The sequence below is a fragment of the Meles meles genome, chromosome 1, assembly GCF_922984935.1.
Source record: "Meles meles chromosome 1, mMelMel3.1 paternal haplotype, whole genome shotgun sequence".
In the NCBI taxonomy this organism is placed as follows: Eukaryota; Metazoa; Chordata; class Mammalia; order Carnivora; family Mustelidae; genus Meles; species Meles meles.
Genome location: NC_060066.1, coordinates 137,318,256 through 137,343,084, shown reverse-complemented (window position 1 = coordinate 137,343,084; position 24,829 = coordinate 137,318,256). Strand labels below are relative to the sequence as shown.

Sequence of the window (24,829 nt, the reverse complement as noted above, 5' to 3'; positions counted from 1 at the left end):
GAAAGGATAAAGCAAAATATATTACATCCATGCAATGGAATACTATTCAGCAATACAAAGGGAAGAACTACAGACATGTGGTATAACAGTGATGGACCTCAAAATGTTGCGATGAGTGAAACAAGCCAGATCAATAGACTATTTATTGTAGGAGTCCATTTATAGAAAAAGACTAGAAAGACAAACCTGCAGAGATAGGTAACGTTGTCGGGGATTGGGAATAGGAACAGTGATTGATTACAAATGGGAAAAAAATGGATATTTTTTGGATGGTAGAAATGTTTTAAAACTTACTGTGCTGGAGGTTGCACAACTCTAGTTTCTGCTTGTTGTCGTCATTTAGGGACCTGAAGTGACAGATGTTCTATTTTAATACATGGTTCCATTATCACCATAATAGAGGGAAAGGGAATGTGTCTCTGCCCCTTAAAGCTTTTCCTGGGAAATGATACACATCCCTCTCCTCCCATTTTATTGGTAAAAACGAGATACATGGCCATGCCTACCTTCAAGGATGCAAGAAGTGTAATTGTACTGTGTCTGGAAGAGAGGAAAACCAGAACAGTCCTAACGACTATGATATAAATAAATAACAACAGCAAAGGGTACCGTTTACTCTGACTGGAGTTACTTTGCTTTTATTTCTGAGATACTTGACACTTATTTCTTTTATTTTTTATTTTTTATATTTTATTTATTTGACAGAAAGAAATCACAACGAGGCAGAGAGGCAGGCAGAGAGAGAGGAGGAAGCAGGCTCCCCGCTGAGCAGAGAGCCCAATGTGGGGCTTGATCCCAGGACCCTGGGATCATGACCTGAGCCGAAGGCAGAGGCTTTAACCCACTGAGCCACCCAGGTGCCCTGACACTTATTTCTTTTTGAAGTCCTACTCCAAGACTTCTGGGGAAGATGGCAGAAGAGGATCCTAGGCTCACCTTGTCTCACCGATACACCTAGATAATACCCACATCTATGTAAAGTCCTAATCTATTGCACGTTGCTTAGTTGATATTTCTAAGCACCCAGTTATGGGTACTCTTTATATTATACCGTGACTCCCTCAGTGTCTTCGATACCGAGCACCTGGTTTCCTTAAATGAAATTGATGCACTTTTGCACCAGTGTGTTTACATTGAAAAATGACAAGCTTTTTCTTTTCTTTTCTTTTTTTTTTTAAAATAGGCATCATTGCTTCTGTAATGTATAAGGGATTAGAATACTTTCCTCCCATCCAAGTACTAACCAGGCCCGACCCTGCTTAGCTTCCGAGATCAGACGAGATCGGGCGCGTTCAGGGTGGTATGGCCGTAGAATACTTTCCTGTGGCTAAAGAGGCCAAAAGTTAGACCAGTAAATGGAAACCATAAGAAAGCAGATTATATGGGCACCTGGGTGGCTCAGTGGGTTAAAGCCTCTGCCTTCCGCTCAGGTCATGATCTCAGGGTCCTGGGATAGAGCCCAGCATCCGTCCCTCTTCTCAGCGGGGAGCCTGCTTCCCTTCCTCTCTCCGCCTGCCTCTCTGTCTACTTGTGATCTCTGTCTGTCAAATAAATAAATAAATAAAAATCGAAAAAAAAAAAAAAGGCAGATTATACATTTGTAGATGGGAGAATTTTCTAATTACTAGGACTGATGAAATTGAAATGACTGTCTCTGAGCAACTGAACTACTGAAGATGTTTAAGTTGTGGTTTGATGACCCCTTGAGAGAAACACTGAGGAGAACTTAGACCAAATGTTCTCCAGAACTTATGTTCTATGATTAGGCTTTGCTGCACAGCAAATATATCTATTTGTGTAATATCTTTATTCATTTGTGAACTGTATCTACTTTTTTTAAGTCAAAACTCTTCTCAACCAAAAGTGTTAAGGGCATGGAAGAGGAATTTATGAGAAACTACTTTATAATAGAATTAAGAGAAAGTGAAACTTGAAAGGTAGCAGATAGAGGCTGTATTAAGACAGACTTAAATTCGATAAGAATTATTAGGAGAAGCAAAGGAATGGAAGGTTATGACTAAAATATTTAAAATGTTGAATGGTTTGGATAGAACAAATATTTATTTGCCAAATCCTGAGATTATGGGCGGGAGAATCGCTTTTGAAATGTGAGCAAAGTGAGTTTAGGCCCAAGACGTACTTCTGAGAGAAAAGAAACCTGTATTAATTTATCCTTGTATTAATTATCCCTGTTATATCACGAGACAAAAACATAAAATAATTTTAAAATTTTAAAAAAATATTTTGACAAAATTATAAACAAAGGTACCCCCAGGTGGCTACCAAGAGGAGTTGGGTTGTAGCTAAGCATGCGCTTCCAGTTTGTCACATGGACTTCCGGTCGGCAGCAGAATATCGGCAGGCTAAGGGTTTGCCCTAATATGAGAAACGTTCTGTATTCCTAAAATAAATCACTTTGCACGGTATTATTCTCAGATTTCATCACAATTAGGAATGATTGCAAAGCAGGTACACAGAAAAACTTTCACTGTCAAGGAAAAAAAATTCCGAAAATCTTCTCTGCAAGGCGCTCCTGATAAGGAATTTGGGACTGGACAATAATCGCAGAGCAAAATTTAATTCTGACATCCAGGGTCTCCTCGGTGAAGGAAATTCGAACAGCTGGCCTCCAGGTAAAGATAGAAGCAACATGCTTTATCTAGATAATGAAAGTAAGTCGGCAAGACCAGATATAGAGAGCACTGTCGTATTTTTCCGGAAATAAAAAATGCACAACGCAGACTGGACACGAGACTTTCCTTTATAACAGAAACAGCAGTAACACAGCATACGGACAGGAGCGCAGCGATCACTATTGTGTTAGGGCCGGCGGCGGAAGGACTTAGGTCCACCGCAACGTTAAAGAGTCCTTCTTTGTTCAGCTTCGGCCAGGGACGCAGAGCGCGGTGTTCTTCCGCGCTCGCTGCACAATCCCCGCCCCCTCGCTGCCCTGGAGAGCTGCCATTCGGCACCGGAGTCGCTCCGCGCTCCCAGAATGCACCGGCGGTCCGCGGGAAACCAAAATGGCGAAGGGCTGCAAAGAAGTGGGCTGTGTTTGAGGCCGGTGTAAGAAGGCTCACTCTACTCTCAACCCTCGTCCCCAGGACCTCGGTTTGCGCGTGTGCATGTGCGGGGTGCCCGGTGGGGCGGGTGCCCAGTAAGTGCTTGGACTCGCAGGGGAAGCGCCCAAGGGGACGTGATTGGTTGTTTTTTCCTGTATGAAGCGGTTGGCACCACTGAAGTGACCGAATGAGGTGAGAGACCTTGGCCTGGGAACCACGCTCTTCCGGAGGAGGTGGGGGCGGGCGGGGAGAAGGAAGAAAGAAAGCAAGTATAAAAGGGAAAGATGGAGGCTCGAAGTGGGGGTGGGATCTCCAGTGTGTGTATGTGGGTCCCTTGCATTTATGTATATGTTGAAAAGGATGGATGGAATGGTGTAGTCATTTAGGTGTTGGATAAAATAGGAAGCGAACAAGGCATTGGGGAAGTCGGTTGGAGGACCAAGATGAAACGTTGAGACGGGGAAGCTGTGTTTGGAGGGGCAGGAAGGAACCTGGGGGCGGGAGACGGTTGGAGGGGCAGGATGAACCTGGTGATGAGGGGGTGGGGAACCGAGGGGAGGAGCCGTTAGGAAATGCGGACTGAGGGAGACGTGGGGAGCTGAATGGAGGGGCTGCCTGGGACCTTAGGGGGCGCAAAGGGAAGTAGCAGCTTGGAACCGAAGGGTGGTGGAATTGTATGGAATTGGAGTAAGGGGCTGAGTAGAAGGGCAGGATGGAGTACGTGGGTAAGGGAAACACTAAGTGGAGCCTGGAAGCAAACCCTGAAAGCTTTAAAGGGTTTCGAGAAAGGGGAGGGAAAATGTGAGATGGTAGAGAGACACCTAATATTTGGAGCGCACAATGAAATCTTAACTCATCCCTCCTCGGATGTAGATGTGTATTATTCATTTTTACAACTGAGGTAATTACGGTTCAGGGGATTTTAACTGATTTGCCAAGATTTCTTAACATATTTTGGTAGTGCCAGAACTCTTAACTCTGAGTGTGTGTTTTACAATCTGGTGTCTTTGGTTGCTAGAATTTTTTTTTTTTTTTTTTTTTGGAAGCAACTAGAGGGAACAGATGGATTTATCGGGGTGATTTGACGAACAGAGAGGGTTCGTGAACAATGGAAAAGGGATATGGAATGTTATTCTATTCTTTAAACATTTAACTTACGTTAAAGTTAGACCCATTTACAAATAAAAATATGCAGACCTAGGTAGGCCTGTGTATAACGTCAGAAAGTACCTATGAGGTCAGTACAGAACTAGAAATATGTAAATAGTGCCTGATTTAATTTGACTCCAGATGCTGCGGTAGTAGTAACTTTCTCCTTCAGCATTGATTCCATGTGACCCTTCTGTATAGGTTGCTTACACGCTGGTTTCAATTTCCATGTTTTCATTTTCTCTTCAGAATTCCTTTTTTGTATTGTTTTGTTTTGGGCAGTAGATTGCAAAGACTGAATCTGAAAGTATTTTATAAGGGTAAAGTAAAATGTACTTACATTCTTAAGTGACCTTTTCAAAAGCTTGAAAATGCTTTACATGGAGCCATTTTGACTAACAGCTTTAGGTGCCCAGTAATTTTGGCAAAGAAAGAGTTGATTTTAAATTTCTTAACATAGAACATTTCATTCTTGATATTTAGAATGTTATTGACACTCCAAACATTTGCAGTTATAGCTTGAGAGGGAATACAAGGTGAAATTGTTTTTGTTTTGTTAGGTTCCTAAATATAAAAGTATATTTGAATTCACATTTTAAGTTTGCTCACCTTCAGGTTTTTTTAAGTGCTAAAAATATTCTAAAATATTTGAATTAAGAGTGCACCTGTTCCCTGATACTGTATATTCATGTTAATGACATTAACAGAAATCTATACCTACCTTATCGGGATGAAATACACAATTTTAGAACTAGAAGTATAGAAATCATCCAGTTAAACTTTTTTTCTGGATGAAACAAAATATATTTAGTGATCTTTTTAATTATGCTGGTTGCCGCAAAGCTCAGTTTGGAAAGGGATTTTATTCTGTGTATTTTGATGTGGGTCATAAATTTTTTGATGTCGTTGATTTATAAATACACCTCTCATTAGATCCTTGATTGAAAGGGTAATTTGCTTTATTCTTATTTAAGCATAATCTTTATATCTGACTTTAGGAAACTGGTGATACAGTAATAATCTATTTTAACAGATAGGGAAATTTGCCCCTGAGATGTTGTCATGGCCAATATCTGTAGCTGGTGGTTCTGGAAGTAAAATTGAACTGCTGTTTCAGTTAGTCTGGACTTCCATGAATAATATTCTTTGGTTGATATTTTTATGCTTTGTTTTCCTTGTTTTTCAGGATTTGTTTATTGCGGTAAAATGCAGTATAACAACCCTAAATTAGAATGTATAAATTTCTCTGTGGGTATTTTTTATGTATTGGTGTAGTGCTGTTCAATAGAGTTTTCTGCACTGATGGCAGTGTACTGTATCTCCTCTATCCAGTATGGTAGCCAAAGCTGCATGTGAATGTTGAACACTAGACATATAGCTGGTGTGACTGAGAACTGGATTTATAATTCAACTAATTAGAACTAAATTTTAAATGGCCATATGTAGCTAGTGGCTGCTGTATTAGACAGCATAGTATTAGGGGTTATTGCATTTATTTATTAAGAATTGTCACATCTGGGGGCACCTGGTTGGCTCAGTAGGTTATTCCTCTGCCTTTGGCTCAGGTCACTTTCTCAGGGACCTGGGATCGACCACGCCCCCCCCCCCCCTTGCCTGCCTCTCTGCATACTTGGTGATCTTTCTCTCTTTGTCAAATTTAAAAAGAAAAAAAAAGCTGTCACATCTAATAATCATGGAAACCACAGGAACCCAAGGGTAAGGAACTATCTTGGAACTAAGGATTGAAATTCTCTTTGTACATTTTTAAGGTAAAGTATTCTTCATTTTTGCCTCACACCTAGTTTTCTGTCATACTTCTACAAAAGAATGAAGAAGGTAGCAACTTCTCTGATCTTTTATTATTTTTTTAAAGATTTTTTTTTTATTTACTTGCAAGTGAGCATAGTGGGGGGAAGACGTGATGGGGGGATATGAGGGGAGATATGACAGAGGGAGAGGGAGAAGCAGACTCCCCACTGAGCGCAGAGCCCAACTCAGGGCTCCCTCCCAGGACCCTGATATGACCTGAGCCAAGTCAGAGGCTTAACTGACTGAGCCATCCAGGTGCCCCTTCTCTGATCTTTTAATATATGATTCTGTTTCCTTTGTCACACAACAATAAAAATGGATGTTAAGAAAGTTAGTTTACATTTTTTAAAAAAGATTTTATTTATTTATTTGACAGAGATCACAAGTAGGCAGAGAGGCAGGCAGAGAAAGAGAGGGAAGCAGGCTCCCTGCTGAGCAGAGAGCCCGATGCGGTGGGGCTCAGTCCCAGGACCCTGAGATCATGACCTGAGCCGAAGGCAGAGGCTTAACCCACTGAGCCACCCAGACGCCCCTACATTGTTATTTTTTAAAAATTACTTGTTTTTTTAGTACATCAGTTAAACTTTTTATTAAGGAAAATTTAGAAGTCGTGTACTAAGTGAACAGAATAGTATGAACTTTTTTGTATCCATGCTTGTTTCATCTATATCTCTATGCACTCTCCACTCTTCTCCGTTGTTTTTATTATTTTAAAAAGCTTTTTAAGGTAAAATTTACATATATTAACTGTATACTTTGTAAATAACTTTACTGAGGTAATTCATCTATCATTTATATGTATATAACTCATTTGTACCCTTTTAAGGTACAATTTACTGATTTTTTTAGTATATTCACAGAGTTGTGCAACCATCACCATTGTCTAATTTCAGGACATTTTCATCAGCCCAAATGAAAATCTGTAACCATTAGCAGTCACTTTTCCATTATTCCCTCCCACTACCCCTGGCAACCTCTAACCAATCTTCTGTGTTTATATTTTGCCTATCCTGGACATTTCATGTAAATGGAACCATATAATATGTGGCCTTTTGTGTCTGGCTTCTTTCACCTAGCATAATGTTTTCAGGTACATCCATGTTATAGCATGTATCATTCTTTTTTATGGCCAAAATACGTTTCTTTGTATGGATATATATTTCATTTTGTTAATCCATTTATCAGTTGTTGGGCATTTGGTTTTTCCACTTTTTGCAGTTAATAGTTTTTATTTGCAGCGAATATTCATTTACAGGATTTGTGTTGACATGTGGTTCATTTCTCTTGGGTACATATCTAGGAGTGGAATTGCTGGATCAGGTGACACTTCTGTATTTAACATTTCAGGAAACTGCTGAACTGTTTTCTAAAGAGCCTGCACCTTTTTGCAGTCTCACCAGCAGCTCTGAGGGTTCCAGTTTCTCTATATCCTTACCAGTACTTGTCTGTCTTTTGGTTATAAGCATTCTAGTGGGTGTGCAGTTGTGTCCCATTGTGGTTTTGATTTGCATTATCCTGATGACTAATAATGTTGAGCACCTTTTCCATGTAGTTACTGGCCTTTTTTATACCTTTGGAGAATCGTCTATTCAGGTCCTTTGCCCGTTTAAAAAAATTGGATTATTTATGTTTTCATTGTTGAGTTGTAAGCATTGTTTATGTGGTTTGGATAGAAGTCCCTTATCAGATGTGTGGCTTGCAATTTTTTTCTCCTGTTCTTTAAGTTCTTTCACTTGATGTCTGTGATGCACAGAAGGCTTTAATTTGATGAAGTCTAATTTATCCTTTTTTTTGCCTTTTTTTTTTTTTTTAAGGTTTTATTTATTTATTTGACAGAGAGAGCACCAGGCAGAGGGGGAAGGAGAGGCAGGCTCTCTGCTGAGCAGGAGCTGGTTGCAGATGTGGGGCTTATGCTTTTGATGTCATATCTAAGAAAATGTTGCCTAACACAGGGTAATACAGATTTACTCCTATGTTTTTTTCTCAGAACTACATAATTTTAGGGGTGCCTGGGTGGCTTAGTTGGTTGAGCATCTGCCTCTGGCTGGGGTCATCCTGCCAGGATCTTGGGATTGAGCCCTGCATTGGGCTCCCTGCTTGGTGGGGAGCCTGCTTTTCCCTCTCTTCTCTGCCTCTTCCTCCAATTTGTGCTCTCTCTGGCTCACTCTGTCTCTTAAACAAATAAAATATTTTTAAAAAAGAATTATATAATTTTAGCTCTTAAATTTAATCTGTACCCCATTTTGAGTTAATTTTTAAAAATATTTTATTTATTTATTTGATAGAGATTACAAGCAGTCCGAGAGGCAGGAAGGGAGAGAGGAGGAAGCAGGCTCCCTGCTGAGCAGAGAGCCTGATGCTGGGCTCCATCCCAGGACCCTGAGACCATGACCTGAGCCGAAGGCAGAGGCTTTAACCCACTGAGCCACCCAGGTGCTCCTTGAGTTAATTTTTGTATGTGGTGTGAAGTAGGTGTCCAGCTTCCTTTTTTTTTTTTTTTAGGTGCGAATGCCAATTTCCCTGAACCATTTGTTAAAAAGACTCTTCTTTCCCATTGTATTGTTTTGACAGTCTTTTCAAAGACCAGTTGAACATAAATGTAAGGATTTATTTTCAGATTATGAATTTTATTCCACTTATGTGTCCTTATGCCTGCATAATAATGTCTTGATTACTGTTACTTTGTATTAACTTTTGAAATGGGGAAGTATGAGTCCTTTGGTTTTCTTCTTTTTCAGTGTTATTTGAGTATTCTGGGTTTCTTGTTCTTCTATATGAATATTAGGAGCAGTCTGTCAATTTTTGCAGAACAGGCGCAGCTGGGGTTTTGATAGATATCGTAATGAATCTGTAGATCGACTTGGGAAATAATTGCCATCTTAAGAATGTTAACATCCAGAAACATGGGATAATTTCTTTCCAGTTATGTAGGTCTTATTTAATTGCTTTCTCTTTGTTGTGTAGTTTTCATTGTGCAAGCCTTACTTTTTTTTTTTTTAAATTTTTTTTTTTTTTTTTATTTACAGACAGAGATCACAAGTAGGCAGAGAGGCAGGCAGAGAGACAGGCAGAGAGAGAGGGGAAGCAGGCTCCCCGCTGAGCAGAGAGCCCGATATGGAGCTCGATCCCAGGAGCTTGATCCCAGAACCCCGAGATCATGACCCAAGCCAAAGGCAGAGGCTTTAACCCACTGAGCCACCCAGGCACCCCAAGCCTTACATTGTTGTCAGATTTATTCTTAAATATTTTGTTCTTTTTTGGTGCTATTGCAAATGAAACTTTTTCCTTAATTTCATTCAGATTATTCATTAGTAGCATGTAGAAATGCATTTGATTGTTGTATATTAATCTTGTATTCTTCGAATTTGCTGATCTGGTTTATTCTCGTAGGGTTTATGGTGTGTGTGGATTCTGAATCATTTTTTCAGTTTTGTAGCATAGCTTCCTCACAGTGTCAGTTTGGTGTCGTCTTGAGTATTGGTGACAGTATTTCTTAAGCAAATCTATATGAGAATTAAAGTAATTATATAAAAATTGGTGCTGTGCTGTACTGCAGATTTTTCATTAACTCAAGCAGGTCTATTCTTGATTCTCAATTTGGGAAACCAGCTGAACATGTCTAATTTACTGTGTAATGCACCTTCTCCCAAAACCCTTTGGTGTCCGTATGGATAAAATATGCCTCAGTATTTTCTTTAGTATTTCCTCCCCATTGGCTGTGAACACCAATTCTCTATGTTTTGATGCTGGTGCTCTTAGTGTATTCGTATGTATTGGCAATGAGGAGTACTTTACTCATGCTGCTTGGCTAGTTGGTGATTATTTCACCAGTTATAACACAGGTCTACATTTTATAGAGTTAAAATGTGAAAATTGTCCTTTAGTTAATGACTTCTCTAGGCAGTAGGACCAAGTTGGAGCTGTTTAGGTAAAGGAGTAATTAAAGCAGGTTTTCTATATTGCAGATTGAAAGTGCATGGGTTGGTAGCAGAAAGATCACTTAGGGGAGTATATGGTAATAGTGCAGGCAAGAGCTGAGCTGATAATGACCTGAAATCCTGAAATAAGGTAGTGGTTGTAAGAGATTTTTGAGAGGTGATCTTTAAGGAATACTTAGGACTTGGTGAATATTTGGAGGGTCAGGGAAGAGGGAAGAATCAAATAATAGTTTTAGATTAAGAACTCATGAAACAGTAATGGCATTAACTTAGTAAAGGCATTAACTGGAGAAAGAGGAGGAATTTGAAGAAGATGTCAGTTTTGTTAAGTTCTGGGAGAATCCAGGTTGAGATGTCTAGTGGGAAATTGGCAGTAAGAGTCTGAAGCTTGTGAGACAGGATGAGGCTGGAGATGTAGAAGTCGATAATAGATAAAAATTAAGTGAAGCAGGGTAGCATCCCGGGATTGAGTCCTGAATAGGCTCCCTGCTCATTGGGGAGTCTGCTTCTCCCTCTCCCCTGCTCACAGTCTGTCTCACTCTCATGCTTTCTCCCCCCTCCAAAATAAATAATGTCTTTTTAAAAAAGTTAAGTGAGGCATTAGGAGAACGTTAAGACAAGCAGAACATGTAGGACAAAAGAAGGGAACCCTAGACCACTCCCAATGTTAAAGGGTTGGCAGGGGAGGAAGAGTCAGTATGGAAACATCAGAAAGGAGGCAGAAGAGTCACTTAATATAGGTGATAAAATTCTCAGAAACCAAAGAAAGTGAATTTCAAGAAAAAGGTCATGACCATCAGTTATTACACAAAGATGGTGTGTGGTGAGAACTGAAATTAGAGCATTGTCTGGTATTTGGTCATTTGGAGGTCTTTGATGTAATTGTTAAAAGTAATCAGGACAGTCAATTTGTAATGGATTAAGTGGAATGTATTTTAAAAATTTTATTGGTGAAAGAATGAGAAAAATGTAGAAATAATTTGTAAGGACTGTTTTTGTTTTTAATTTGACTATTCCTGGGAGAGATTTTTGTTTCTTTTTTTTTTCCTTTGGAATTACTTTTCTAATACCAAGATGCTCTAAACATACAGGAACGAAATAAACCAATTTTCATTGAGAAGAGAGTGTCATTCCCTCCTGTCCTCAACATTAATCTTTTATGATTGCTTGAACCCCTCTTTTGACTTTCTGAGAACTTTCTGATAGCAATCCGCACAAATTCTCCATTAGTAGGTAGATAGCATTTTATGCACCTCTGGTTAAGAGCGCTTACCTTCTGGAAAACGGTCAGCAAAATTAAAGGGCAGCCTTTGGAATGGAACAAGGTATTTGCAAATGACATATCTAATGAAGGGTTAGTATTCAAAATCTGTCGAGAACTTACTGAACTCAATACCTAAAAAACAAATAATCCATTTAAGAAATGGGCAGGAAACATGAATAGACATTTTTCCAAAGAAGGACTATGGATGGCTTACAGACACATGAAAAGATGCTCAACATCATTCATCATCTGGGAAATACAAATCAAAACTACAATGAAATACCACCTCACACCTGTCAGAATGGCTAAAATTAACACTGTAGGAAACAACAGATGTTGGCAAGAGTGGAGAGAAAGGGGAACCCTCTTATACTCCTGGTGGGAATGCAAACTGATGCAGCCACTCTGGAACAGTATGGAGGTTCCTCAAAAAGCTAAAAATAGAACTACTTGAAGATCCAGCAAGTGCATTACTAGGTATGTACCCAGAGGATACAAAAACACTGATTTGAAGGGACAAATGCACCCTGATGTTTATAGCAACATCAGTAATAGCCAAATTATGGAAAGAGCCCAAATGTCCATCAGCTGATGAATGGATAAAGAAGAGGTGGTGTGTGTGTGTTTGTACACACACAGACAATGGAATATTATTTAGCCATAAGAAAGAATGAAATCATGCCGTTTGCAACGATGTGAATGGAGCTAGAGTGTATTTTGTTAAGCAAAATAAGTCAGTCAGTGAAAGACAAATACCACATGATTTCACTCGTATGAGGAATCCAGGAAACAAAACAGATGAACATAGGAGAAAAAAAAATGAGGGAGGTGAACCATAAAACAGACTCTTAGCTATAGAGAACAAACAGGGTTGCTGGAGGGGAGGAAGATGGGGGACACTTGCTGTGATGAGCATTGGGTGTTACTTGTATGTGATTAATCACTAAATTCTAGAAACTAATATACTGTTACGTTAACTAACTAAAATTTAAATAAAAACTTAAATAGCATTTACCTGTTGCTGAAAATAAACTTATACTAAATTTCAAAACGTTCTCATAATATAGTTTTGGATCCTAACAGCATTACCTGTTAAACATAAATTAACATCAACAAATATCTGTTGGTTTCCACTCTTGAATACTTGGTACTGTATGCTATGGAGAATTCGTTTTCTTATTTGTTCAGCAAATATTATTGAGGACTTCCTATGTGGGACATTGTTTTAGATGCTAGAAATACATTGTTGAATAACATAGCCATTTACTCTGCCTTTGTGGGGTAAGGAGTATTTTGAAGGGGTCACAAACCCACACGCAAAACAAGTAAACACATAGCATCATCAGTTTCTTGTTTGTGCTAAAACTGTTTAACCTGACTTTAATCATGAGGAAACAGTAAGACAAATCCAGAATGTGTAGCATGTTACCATTCAGCTTAGAAGTCAGAAGACAGTTGGTTTTAAAAAATACCCTGTTAAAGGGGGCCTGCTTCCCTCTCTCTCTCTTTGCCTGCCTCTCTGCCTACTTGTGATCTCTTTCTGTCAAGTAAATAAATAAAATCTTTAAAAAAAAAAAATACCCTGTTAAAATGAAACAAGGATACAGTTTAGATTAAAGGAAAGAGAAGAGACATGACAAAATACATGTGTGAATTTTGACTGGATTCTAGATTTTGAAAAAAACTTTAAAGAACATTTTTGTGTCAAATGGAGTATTTGGACTGTACATTAGGCAGTAATATTAATGTTAAATTTTCTGGGTTTGATAATAGTCTTGGGGCTATATGGGACAAAGTTCATTCAGGGGTACATGCTGGTATTTACAGGTGAAGTGTCATGATGTCTGCAACTTTCAGATGAATCAGCAAAAAAATGTGTGTGTGTATGGGAGTGAGAGAATTGTGTAATATGAATTGGTAAATCTAGTGAGTATATTGATGGTTACTTTTTTCTGATTATATTTGGCAATTTTCAAAATAGTGGAGAAAAATGTAGTTACAGGTTATAATAAGGACTTTAAAGAACAAGGGTTCTCTCAACTATACAGAGAATACTGTAGAGTTCAACTACTTTAAAAGAGTTACTTAGAAGAATCAGCTATGCAAAGAATGCAGGAGTGGGGAAGGAAGTTTTGATAGTAGGTAGGCATGGTATGTATGGATGTCTTGGGTGGGAAAGATCTTGGTTTTTGAAGAATTGAAAAAAGTCCTTGTATGGGTAGATCTTAAGATGCCAAGATATATTTTACATTAGTTACAAAACTTGTGATGCTGTATTTGTAGCCTTTTCAGTCTAGTAAATATCTTTAAAAAAATTCATTATGGAAAATTTATTTTTAATTAAAATTTTTTAATTAAGTTTTTGTTTTAATTCCAGGATTGTTAACATACAGTATTATATTAGTTTCAGCTGTACAGTATAGTGAGTCAATAATTTCATGTATCACCTAGTGCTCATCATGACAAGTGCACTCTTTAATCCCCATCACCTGTTTAATCCCCATCACCTGTTTAGTCCCCATCACCTATTTAACCCATCCTCCTATCCACCTCCCCTCTGGTAACCATCAGTTCTCTATAATTAAGAATCTCTTTTTTTGGTTTGTCTCTCTTTCTCTCTCTCTTTTTTCCTTTGCTCATTTGTTTGTTTCTTAAATTTCACAATTGAGTGAAACCGTATGGTATTTGTCTTTCTCTGACTGACTGACTTTGCTTAGTATTATACTCTCTAGCTCCATCCATGTCCAGCATAGTAAATATTTTAGAATGTTTTAGTTTTGTTGTTTGAACTATTTATAAAGTCCTTTTGTATTTATCTGCATGCGACTCTTTAAGTGCAGAGCTTTGGAAAAGTAAACTGTAGACAGATGTCCTTGAGTTTTTGTGTCAAAATCAGGGGCAGCCAGCTATTTCTATCCTAGGAAACTTAACTAAGTTGAATCATCTCTAGAAATGACTTTCATTACTGGTAGACTTAAATTAGGCCAGTAAAAGCCTTGTGGCTAAATATACTATGGACAAGTCTTGATAATGGCAACAAATCTCATTTCACCAGTTGCTAAGTCTGACAATATTTTTGGCTTTGCCACTGTTTTTTATGACCACTTCATAATCGGGATCCCAAATGACAAATACCGAGAATAGCTTTGTCTAAGAGACAGTGTAGCTTGCTAGAGTTTACCATACATTAAGGGTCAAGAGTTTGGGGATGTAATCAGGCATTATCTGACATTTTTAGAACTTCAAGAGAGTGATTCTACTTCTGAGTTACATGTTTCTTTGTGTTAAGGGGAATAATGTTCTCCCTTCCTATCTTCTGACTTTGTTATTAGAAGAAAATGAGATGTGAAAACTCTTGAGAAAGTTAAACACTATGTAGTAAGGTGATGTTGTTTTCAAGCACTTTTAATCTGTCTGCGCTGTTACCCAAGATCCAGTTCATACTTCTAGGAATTGGAACGTTAAACTCTGGGGCAGAGTTAGTGACCTGAATGAAGTAAGGATACCTCAGTTTTATTATTTCTTCCTCCCTGATCTGAGGACCAAATTCTGCAGGATTAATGAAAATTTTGCACTTTCCATTCAGTTCATTTTCTCCTGAATTGTTAGTGTAGTTTCATACATGTATTGTAATCAACCTGACCGGTTGTAGATTTGAATATTTGCAGTTATCTATGTTTTTATGTATATTATTGGCAGTGTTGACTTTGGTGTTTTAAATCTGTAGTTACCTGCTATCCATCACATATATAAGATAACTAGTCATCTCACAACTAATATATCATCAAGAGTCTGCAAACTGATATCATTAGCTAGTTTTAAATCCTCATTGTGGAGACGTTTTGTTTTCTATTTGCACAAATAGTTTAGATGACTGTGTCTTTTGTGTTGAATAGGCTTAACCAGTTATCTTTTTAATCCAGTACATTCCCGAAATCTGATACTGTCTCTGAGTGGTATTTCTGTGCCATTCTGAAAATACTTGATATGTTATATCTAACAGTATCATTTGTAATTTTTTACAAGTTAAAATATTTTCTGAGACGTCTGGGTGGCTCGGTTGGTTAAGTGTATGCCTTTGGCTCAGGTCATGACCCAGGTCCTGGGATGGAGACCAGTGGTGGGCTCCCTGCTCAGTGGGGAGTCTGTTTCTCTCTCCCCCTCTTCCTCTGACCCCTGCTCATGCTCTGTTGATCCCTCAAATAAAATCTTTTAAAAAGTTACAATCTTATGTATTAAAAATTTTTGTGATCACAAAAATACTGTATACTTGTTGCAGAAGTTTAAATATACAGAAATGTTCTCTAAAGCTGAAATTTTATCATAGACTTTAAGGTATTTAGATATATTTTCTATAATTTCATGAAGAGAGCTAAAGCCATACTCATTGAAAGTGTAAACATCTTTGTCATTGCCTGACCAGTTAGGTGGCTAAACTATTTTTAATTCTAGAGGTCTCAGGCTGAACTTGAGGTCTACGTGGAGACTGCTGGATTGCCTCTACTTTTAGTTTCAATTTCAAGTGAGATGAAATTAAGTACAATTTTAAAAGACTTTTTGGCTTTTGATTTCTACATTTAAATACATGAACAAATCTGGAGCTGTGTTTAGTAGAATATATGCATTCATAGGATTCATGGTAGAATATGTGCATTCATATTTGCTTGATGGATGGAGGACTTATTGACTGGTATGTATATTGTTAAGTATAGGCTTTCACTAATTTATTCAAGAGATAATTATTAAGTACCTACTTTGTGGCAGACACTAAAAAAAGTTTTAGAGATCTAGTGATAAGCAAAATATTTTTTTTTCAGTTGTAATTTGAAATGCAATCAAATGTACATGAAGTCATTTAAGTTATGCATTTCTAAAATATTTGATTCAGCTTTTAATATACATTATTAAATAATATACATTATACATATACATAATATACATTATACACAGAAGATTCCGAACTAATCATCAGTGTATGGAAGGAAGAGAGTAGGTTTCTTAGATTATGAATGTTTATGGTTAGGTTATTTTTCCTTTAGTTTCAACGAATTCTTCGTTTTTGTAGCAACAGCTTGTATTAATGTTCAGATATTTCCCACCCCAAAACCTCCTTTGGCATCCTTAATGAGCCAAAATTTTAGAAAATGTAAGCTAAACTCATCCTGTTAGTCTTTGCTTCTAAACCCTGTGGTCATAGGTGACTTTGGAATTATTAACTTCATTAAGCAGTTTATAGTACTTATTTTACTTAACCTCTTAGGTACATACTACTGCCTCTTTTTTTTTTAAAGATTTTATTTATTTATTTGACAGAGATACAGCAAGAGAGGGAACACAAGCACGAGGAGTGGGAGAGGGAGAAGCAGGCTTCTTACTGAATTGGGAGCCCCATGCAGGGCTGGATCCCAGAATCCCAAGACCCTGGGATCATGACCTGAGCTGAAGGCAGATGCTTACCTGACTGAGCTACCCAGGCGCCCCCCTACCTCCTTTTTCTTAGTTTTCTTAGTGGTTGTTCCTTGTTTTGTTTTGTTTTTTAAATGACACTCTTTTCTCTGAATTATCTTGTTTATTTCTGTGGTGACTTCTTCCATCATTTTTTTGCCTGTCGTTCCAGTAAGAGTTTTCCCACGGATTCTCTGATTTGACTTTCATGAACCAAAACTGTCTTTGGCAGAGTGGAGATAGTGTACTGACATAGGGTTACTAGCTTATTTTGGAAAGTAAGAATGTTTTTAAAAACTACCACTTAACTACCTTTGTTTCACTAAAGAAAAGGTATTAAGAGTGTAAGAAGGGTGTGCTCTCAAAATGCTGAACAGCTTAAGTGGGTTAATTTAACTCAGTATATTGTCTTTGTTTTTCCTTATGTTGCTGTAGATTGACACAAATTTATGGACTTGATTAAATTTGAAAACCACTGCCATGAAACTGTAGTTTCTTGAGCTGATTCAGGGGGAGGGAGTGGGGAGTTCTTGTGGCCTAATATTAGGGAAAAACTATAGTTTATCTTAACATATCAAAGCTTCCCAGGTAGTTATGTGAAAAAGCCCCCTAGTTTATTCAGTATTAGAGCGCCATTTCACTTAGTAAATTTTTTTAAAAATTAAAATAATACTTTCTAAGAGTGTGAAACATCAAGCTCTAGTTATATAATTCTAAAAAGATATGGGTTTTTTAATAATGTTCCCTCTACTTTTCTCAGAGGCACCTGCTTTTTAACTCTCAGCTGTTTTTTCGTATTTTTTAAGAGTTTTTTTTTTTAAAGATTTTTATTTATTTATTTGACAGAGAGATCACAAGAGATCACAGAGAGGCAGGCAGAGAGGGGGAAGAAGGCTTCCCTGAGCCGAGAGCCCGATGCTCTATCCTAGGTTCCTGGGATCATGACCCAAGCTGAATGCAGAGGCTTAACCCACTGAGCCATCCAGGCACCCCTGTTTCTTTGTATTTTTAAGTAAGCATTGCATTGTTTGATTCATCAATTTTGGACTTTTTTTCAGTAATATTAGATGAGGAATTTCTCTGATAGCCTCTTCAAGTCTTTTAATATGCTTATATAAAAAATTTCCTTTGTGTGATTATATAAACTGATAAATTGATAGAATATTGATATGGCAAAGTAATGGGTTAGGGTTAAATGAATTATTGCATGCAGAATTCTTAGAACAGTGCTAAACATTTCTTAGCTATTTTTAGCTATTATTTCTGGGATTACATTTCTTCCACAACTGGATTTAAAATTTGCCTCATTAAAAAGTAGAATGTGCTTAGTTTTCTTTGAACACTGAAATCTTCACACATCTTTCCACTGTTCTGTAAAAAAAAGTACTTGCAGTGTACTTTTCTACACTATCTGTCCTGTAATTTATCACTTACGTTTATTTTTCTTAGAGACACTATCTTGGAGCTCTTCTGGAGTTCTTCTCTAATCTGGACTTGCTCTCTGGACTTAACTGCACGATTTAGTCTTGGGGCTTGACTTCACAGTCACCCTGGGAATTCCTTTGCATCTCCCCTGTGTTGATTCCTTTGCATCTCATGTCTGCCTTTTTTTTTTTTTTAAGAGATTTTATTTATTTATTTGGTGGGGGTGACAGAGAGCATAGAGGGAGAAGCAGACTCCCCACTGAGCAGAGAGCTCGACACAGGGCTCCATCCCAGGACCCCAAGAACATGACCTGAGCTGAAGGCATGACCTCAGCTTAACCAGCTGAGCCACCCAGGTGCCTCTCACGTCTGCCTTTTTGGTTTACTGCCTCTCTTTGGTATCTTCTGTTAAGGCCCAAAGAGAGTGTGTTTGGGTGATAAATTTTCATAGACTTGTGATTCCATAAGTTTGTACATTATGGTATGTTTACCATAAGTGTAGCTACTGTCTGTCTGAATATATTGCAATTACAATATCATTGACTGTAGTCCTTATGCTGTGCCTTTTATTTCCATGACTTATTTATTCCATAACTGGAAGCCTGTATCTCCTACTTCCCTTCATCCATTTTGCCCAGCCCCCACCCTTCCCCTCTGGCAACTATCAGTTTTTTCTCTGTATCAATAGGTCTGATTCTTTTTTTTTTTTTTTTTTTTTCTTTTTTCCTTTTGGGGAGTAGGGAGAGGGAGAGAATCTTTAGCAGACTCCTTGCTGAGCACAGAGCCAGATGTGGGGCTCGATCTCAGGATTCTGAGATCATGAACTGAGCCAAAACCAAGAGTCAGACATTTAACCAACTGAGCCACCCATGTACCCTGGGAGAGAGAGAATCTTAAGCAGGATTCACACCCAGCATGGAACTAGAGGTGGTACTCAGTTTCACACTGCTGAGATCATGACCTGAGCCCAAAATCAAGAGTCATAGGCTTAACCAACTGAGTCCCTTCTTCCGTCCTTTTGTCCTCCTCCTCCCCTCCACTCCCCTCTCCTCCACGTCCCTCCTCTCTTATGAGTGAAAAATCATATGGTATTTGTCTTTTTCTGTCTGACTTATTTAATTTAGCAAAATCCCTGGAGATCCATGCATGTTGTCTCAGATTGGCACAATATTGACCTTTTTATGGCTGTGTAATATTCCTGTATGTGTGTGTATTTCACATTTTTATTGATTCATTTATTGATGGACATGGGTTGCTTCTGTATCTTGCTATTATAAATGACGCTGTAATGAACATAGGGACACATAAATCTTTGAATTAGAGTTTTCTTTGAGTAAATACTCAGTAGTGGAATTACTGGATTTTATGGTATTTCTATTTTTAATTTTTTGAGGAACAACCATACTGTTTCCACAGTGGTGTACCAGTTTCTGTTTCTACCAGTAGCTCATGAGGGCTCCTTTTCTCCACATTCTCCCCAACAGTTGTTATTTCTTGTGTTGCTGTTGTTTTTAAAATAATTTTAGCCATTTTGAACAAATGTTAAGGTTATATCTGATTATGGTTTTGATTTGCATTTCCCTGATTAGGGATGCTGAGCATCCTTTAAAAATATATGTTTTAAATCTTTGTTACTTCCCCCCACCCATTTTTGGGGGGAGATTATTTGTGGAAGAAACCAATCATTTGACATATAAATTTCCCAGCTTGGATTTTGCTGATTACATCCCCATTGTGCAATTGAATATCATTTCTCTGCATTTTTTATAAATTGGTGGCTAGATGTAGAAGCTTATTCCAGATTGTTTGCTTTTTTTTTTTTTTTGGCATGACTACTTCATAGATGTGGTATGTTCTCCCAAGAAGCATTCAGTGGTTCTTTCGCTTGTGCTTTTAGAAGCCACTGGTACTCAATACCTAGATCCATTTATTCATTAGGTGTTGAAAAATGATTTTTTAAAAAGATTTATTTATTTGACAGAGAGCACAAGTAGGCAGAGAGGCAGGCAGAGAGAGAGAGAGAGAGAGAGAGAGAGAGAGAGGAGGAAGCAGGCTCTCTGCTGAGCGGAGAGCCCAATGCGGGGCTCATTCCCAGGACCCTGGGATCATGACCCGAGCCAAAGGCAGAGGCTTTAACCTACTGAAACACCCAGGCGCCCCTGAAAAATGATTTTTAAAACTTGAATATATTTATAAAGAAAACTTTTCCCATTTTCAAAGTGGGCACTTCACCTATTCTCCTCTCTGTACTTTGTGTTTGTTTCCCTTGATTAGTCTTTGAATGAATAAACTTTCCATCTCTTGATATGATATACAGATAGTACAAATAGAAGATGTGACTAGGGATCCAACAGTCTTTTTTTTTTTTAAAGACTTTATTTATTTGACAGACAGAGAGAGAGATCACAAGCAGGCAGAGAGGCAGGCAGAGAGAGAGGGGGAAGCAGGCTCCCCGCTGAGCAGAAAGCCCGATGCGGGACTCGATCCCAGGACCCTGAGATCATGACCTGAGCTGAAGGCAGAGGCTTTAACCCACTGAGCCACCCAGGCGCCCCCCAACAGTCCTTTTATACAGACTTCCACGTATTACTATATTCTTTGAGCTCACCTGACCTGTCTTTTGAGTCTGGTGCTGCCAGTTCTTCAGTCTTTTGGGGTTCTGTGGGACAAGTGGGTTGCTTCTTAACATTCTTTTCTGCTGGGTGCTTAAATTTAATCTTTCCCATTTTACCAGTGTTTATTATTCTTTCAGCTGCTTTCCATTTTCCTATATTGTGGTTTGGCGTTTCATGTATAAATAATGAATAAATAATATTCCAGTGTGTGTGTAGTATGATTGAAGATGGAGTGTGTTTTTGTTTTTGTTTTGAGTGTGTTTTTGTTTTAAGTTTTTCTTTTCTCTTTGTTTTAGCATGAGAAGTTAGCAGAGAATCTTCACTTTGCTCTTTTATTATAGTAAAGTTTTCATCCCATTTCTCTTCCCATTTCTATCCAGGGCTTCAAATACCTTCACTGTTTTCCTGACTTCAAGTCTTTACTTCCAAACCTGATTTTTTTTCTGAGCTGTGCATCTTTTTTTATCCAGCTGCTTCCTAGATTTCCTGATTAGTCTCTCCTCCAGATATTTCCCAGTTTTATCAGTCTTTTCAGTACACCAAGTTTTAGTGCCATTGGTTTTCTCTGTTGTATGCTTTTCTTTTCTTTTTTTTTTTTAAACATTTTATTTTATTTTATTTATTTATTTATTTTTTTAAAGATTTTATTTATTTATTTGACAGAGAGAGATCACAAGTAGGCAAAGAGGCAGGCAGAGAGAGAGGAGGAAGCAGGCTCCCTGCGGAGCAGAGAGCCCGATGCGGGGCTCGATCCCAGGACCCTGAGATCATGACCTGAGCCGAAGGCAGCGGCTTAATCCACTGAGCCACCCAGGCGCCCCTGTTGTATGCTTTTCTTTCATTGATTTTTTTCCCCTTTTACTTCTCTCCTCCTGCCCCCTTCAACATGAGATGTATACTTAATTTATTAACTTTAATTCTTTTTTTTTCCCCTTTTCTTTCTCCGCCCCCCCCCCCCCGGAATCTGTGCTCCAGGTTTTGTATCCAACTGATGAAATAAAAATGACATCTAGGATTTTTCTTATTTCAATCCCTGGTGTGACCCTGTATTTGCTACATAGGCCCCCCCTTTTTTCATTTTTAAAATTGAGTTATAATTGACACATAACATTATTTAGTTTCAGGTATACAATATAGTGATTAGATATTTGTATAAATTGCAAAATAATCACCACCGTGAGTTTAGTTCCCATCTATCACCATACATAGTTAAAATATTTTTTCCCTTGTGATAGAGAACTTTTAAGATTTATTCTTAGAAACTTTCAAATATGCAGTACAGTATTACTAACTATAGTCACTATGGTGTACATTACATCCCTGTGACTTACTTATTTTATAAGTGTGTATTTTTTCTTTCACCCATTTAACCATTCCTATTCCTTGGCTCTGGCAACCACTGCTTTGTTTTCTTTATGAGCTTTGGTTTTTTTATTGTTGTAGTTTTATTAAATTCCACATATAGTTGAGATTGTATGGTATTTGTCTTTTTCCGTCTGACTTATTTCACCTGGTGTAATGCCCTCAAAGTCCATCCATGTTGTCGTAGGTAGCAAGATTGTTCTTTTTTAATGGCTAAATAATATTCCAGCGCGTGTGTGTGTGTGTGTGTTTGTGTGTGTGTGTCTGCACACACACAAACACACATTAAATTGTCTTTATCCATTTATCCATCGATGGACACCTAGGTTGTTTCTATGTCTTGGTTATTGTAAATATCGCTGCAATGAACATGGGGATGTATGTATCTGTAGTTAGTGTTTCTGTTTTCTTTGCATAAATATTCAGAAGTGGAATTGCTGGATTGTATGGTATTTTTTTTTTTAAGACTTTATTTATTTGGCAACAAAAGAACATCAGCAGTGGGGGAGTGCCAGCGGGAGAGGGAGAAGCAGTAGCACCCCCCCCCCCCACCCCTGCCCCCCTGGCCAGGGAGTCCAACATGGGGCTTGATCCTAGGACTGTGGGATCATGATCTGAGCTGAAGGCAGACACTTAACCAGCTGAGCCACCCAGGCACCCAGGTAGTTCTATTTTTAGTTTATTGAGGAACCTCCATACTGTTTTCCATAGTGGCTGCCACCAATTTAAATTCCCAGCAACAGTACACAAAACTTGCCTTTTCTCCACATCCTTGCCAGTGCTTGTTATTTCTTGTCTTATTGATAATAGCCATTTTGACAGGTGTAAGGTGGTATCTCATTGTGGTTTTGATTTGCATTTCTGATTATTAGTGATGTCGAGCATCTTTTTATCTACCTGTTGGCCGTCTATATATTGTTGGAGAAATGTCAGTTCAGATCTTCTCATTTCCTTTTTGTTGTTATTTTGTTTTTATTTTTAAAGATCTTATTTATGTATTTTGAGAGAGAGAGAATGAGATGGGGGAAGGTCAGTGGGAGAAGCAGACTCTCTGCTGAGCAAGGAGCCTGATGCGGGACTCATCCCTGGACTCCAGGATCATGACCTGAGCCGAAGGCAGTCGCTTAACCAACTGAGCCACCCAGGCGCCCCTTTCTCCTCATTTCTTAATCAAGATCTTATTTTTGTTGTTATTGAGTTGTATGAATTTTTAACATTTTTAAAAAAGATTTTATTTATTTGAGAGAGCAGAGCAAGAGAGAGAGGATAAGCAGGGGAGAAGGGCAGAGAGACAGTGAGAAGTAGGCTCCCTGCTGAGCAGAGAGCCTGAGGTGTGGCTCTACCCGGAATCCTGGGATCCTGGGATCCTGGAATCATGAATCTGCTGAAGGTAGTTGTTTAACCTACTGAGCCATCCAGGCACCCCCTTATTTTGGTTATTAATCCCTTACCAAATATGTGATTTGAACTCCATTCAGTAGTCACCTTTTCTTTTTGTTGATGGTTCCTTTGCTGTGCAGAGCTTAGTTTTGATATAGTTCTACTTGTTTATTTTTGCTTTTGTTGCCTTTGCTTTTGGTGTCAAATCCAAAAAAATTGTCACTAAGAGTCATATCAAGGAGCTTACTTCCTATTTTTTCTTCTAGAAGTTTCATGGTTTCAGGTGTTATGTTCATATATTTAACCCATGGGATAAGATAGTGGTCCAAATCCATTTTTTTCATGGGGCTCTCCAGTTTTTCCAGTACCATTTATTGAAGAGACCGTCTTTCCCCCATGATACATTCTTGATTCCTTTGTCTTAAATTAGTTGACCAAATACGAGTGGGTTTATTTCTGAGCTCTGTTCTATTCATTGACATATGTGTCTCTTTTTATGCTACTAGTACTATACTGTTTTGATTACTATGGTTTTGTAATACAGTTTGAAGTCAGAAAGTATAATGTCTCCAACTTTGTTCTTTTTCTTTTCTTAAACTTTTTTTTTAAAAAGATTTCATTCATCCATTTGACAGACAGAAATCACAAATAGGCAGAGAGGCAGACAGAGAGAGAGAGAGAGGGGGAAGCAGGCTCCCTGCTGAGCAGAGAGCCCGACGTGGGGCTTGATCCCAGGACCCTGGGATCATGACCTGAGCCGAAGGCAGAGGCTTTAACCCGCTGAGCCATCCAGGCGCCCCTGTTCTTCTTTTTCTTAAAATTGCTTTGGCTGTTTGGTTTTTTTTGTGGTTCCAAACATGTTTTAGGATTGTTCTTTTTATATGAAAAATGCTATTGAAATTTTGATAGGGGTTGTATTGAATGTGTATGTAGATTGCTTTGGGTAGTATGGATATTCTAACAGTATTCTTCTGGTCTATGTGTATGAACTGTGTTTATTTATTTCTGTCTTTTTCACTTGCCTTCATTGATGCCTTACAGTTTTTATAGTGTACAGGTATTTCACCTCTTTGGTTAAATTTATTCCTAGGACTTTTTTTGGGAGGGGGGTGCAGTTGTAAAGAATTGTTAATTTTTCTTTCTGATAGTTTGTTGTTAGCGTATAGAAATACAGCAGATTTTCATATATTAACTTTGTATCCTGCACCTTTACTGAATTCATTTATTAGTCCTAACAGTTTTTTGGTGGAGTCCTAGGGATTTTTTATGTATAATATGTCATCTGCAAATAGTGCCAGTTTTACTTCCTTCTTTCTAATTTCGATGCCATTTCTTTGGCCTAATTGCAGTTATATATAAAATGCAGTTATTCCTGGGGCA

At 38.2% G+C, this 24,829-nt stretch overlaps 1 protein-coding gene across 3 annotated transcripts in view; it reads left to right on the top strand.

Annotated features, from left to right (window-relative positions):
• Positions 1-2,989: 2,989 nt before the first annotated feature.
• The window catches only part of MTF2 (metal response element binding transcription factor 2), a 58,746-nt gene continuing 36,906 nt past the window's right edge, over positions 2,990-24,829 (top strand). For all 3 annotated transcript variants that reach the window (XM_046010447.1, XM_046010446.1, XM_046010445.1), the window contains exon 1: positions 2,990-3,254. Coding sequence is in view for 2 of the 3 variants with exons in the window: in XM_046010446.1 (XP_045866402.1) it covers positions 3,250-3,254 (5 nt within the window). In the remaining variant the exon portion in view is untranslated. The remainder of the gene's footprint in view (positions 3,255-24,829) is intronic.